The following is a 1,244-nucleotide window of genomic DNA, read 5'->3' on the forward strand; positions in this document are numbered from 1 at the left end:
CGTGTGTGTTTAATTGGCTGATTTTGGCTCACTGTGTGTGTATGTGCAGGCGGAAGTAGAGACAGATGTTGCGACTGGGCAGCCAAAGAAGAGGACGTTCAAGAAGTTCAGCTTCAGGGGCGTGGACCTCGATGCTCTCCTTGATATGTCTACTGACGAGCTCGTTAAGCTCTTCCATGCCCGTGCCCGCCGAAGGTACCTTTTTTTTCTTTTGTGTTCTAATATATAAATTTTTAATATTGCTGTTTTTTGTAATTTTATTCAGCAAATTAGTGTTCTAATGTCATTGGAAATTTCGAGTTATTAAAAGGTACAATATTAATCACATTTCTACGATAGTTTTCATTTTTATTAGTTTTAAGCTCGTGTTTTGTAGAATAGGGAATATTCTTTAATACTTTGTTCTTGACATTCAATGTGTCTTTACACTGGATATTCTGTTCTGAATATTAGTGTATGCTACATTATCCTCTAATCCTCAATCTTGTATTGCTTTTATTAGTTTCGAACTTTGTATGTATTTTGATTAGTTTGATGAGTAGGTTATGTGTTATAAATCCGAGCTATACCTATTCTATATGACGTTTATAAATATTTTTGATATTTCATTTTAAGATGTGTGTCTGTGTAATGTTAATGTTCATTGCAGATTAAATTGCCTTACCTGTGGCATATGAATTGTGTTTGAGATTCAGTAAATCCAATGCAGTTTGCTACCTTTAGAAGCATATTTACTCAAATATGCATTTTCAAACTGTTAATTATTGTTTGCTTTCAGTTGGACCAGATATTTTCAGTCTTGAAGAATGATTTACTGTATTGTATAGTGTTGTTTATTTGCAATATATGTTATATGATGAATTCATCCTATTAGTTGAACTATAGGATGGTCTAAAGCACAAAGTAATTGTGCTATTGGCTTCATTGCTTTTGTGATGAATTTGTTCATACCATTTTAGGTTTCAGAGGGGTTTGAAGAGGAAGCCCATGGCTTTGATCAAGAAGCTGCGCAAAGCGGTAAATAATCCCAAATCCGAAAATTAGTGCTGCTTGTGTTTCTACCAAGTTTGTTTTGTTCTCTGTCCGTCTATGTTTGCGTATGCTCTTGATATTTTTATTTTGTCACTCTTTTTTGCTTGGTAGAAATGGGAAAACAAAATTTACGAAAAAAATCGCTGCTTTTAACCACAATGATAACACCTGAATGAGGAACAGGAGTGCATCGTAAAGTTTCACTTTTTTTT

At 34.0% G+C, this 1,244-nt stretch overlaps 1 protein-coding gene across 1 annotated transcript; it reads left to right on the forward strand.

Moving 5' to 3' along the window:
* Window positions 1-13: 13 nt before the first annotated feature.
* On the forward strand, window positions 14-1,079 carry LOC111385934 (40S ribosomal protein S15; the record flags this gene model as incomplete). Its single annotated transcript, XM_023010354.1, has 2 exons — window positions 14-195; window positions 960-1,079. Coding segments are annotated over 2 exons (267 nt in total), but the record flags the coding sequence as incomplete, so codon positions are not given.
* Window positions 1,080-1,244: the final 165 nt, after the last annotated feature.

This window comes from Olea europaea, unplaced genomic scaffold, assembly GCF_002742605.1.
Source record: "Olea europaea var. sylvestris unplaced genomic scaffold, O_europaea_v1 scaffold33496, whole genome shotgun sequence".
In the NCBI taxonomy this organism is placed as follows: domain Eukaryota; kingdom Viridiplantae; phylum Streptophyta; class Magnoliopsida; order Lamiales; family Oleaceae; genus Olea; species Olea europaea.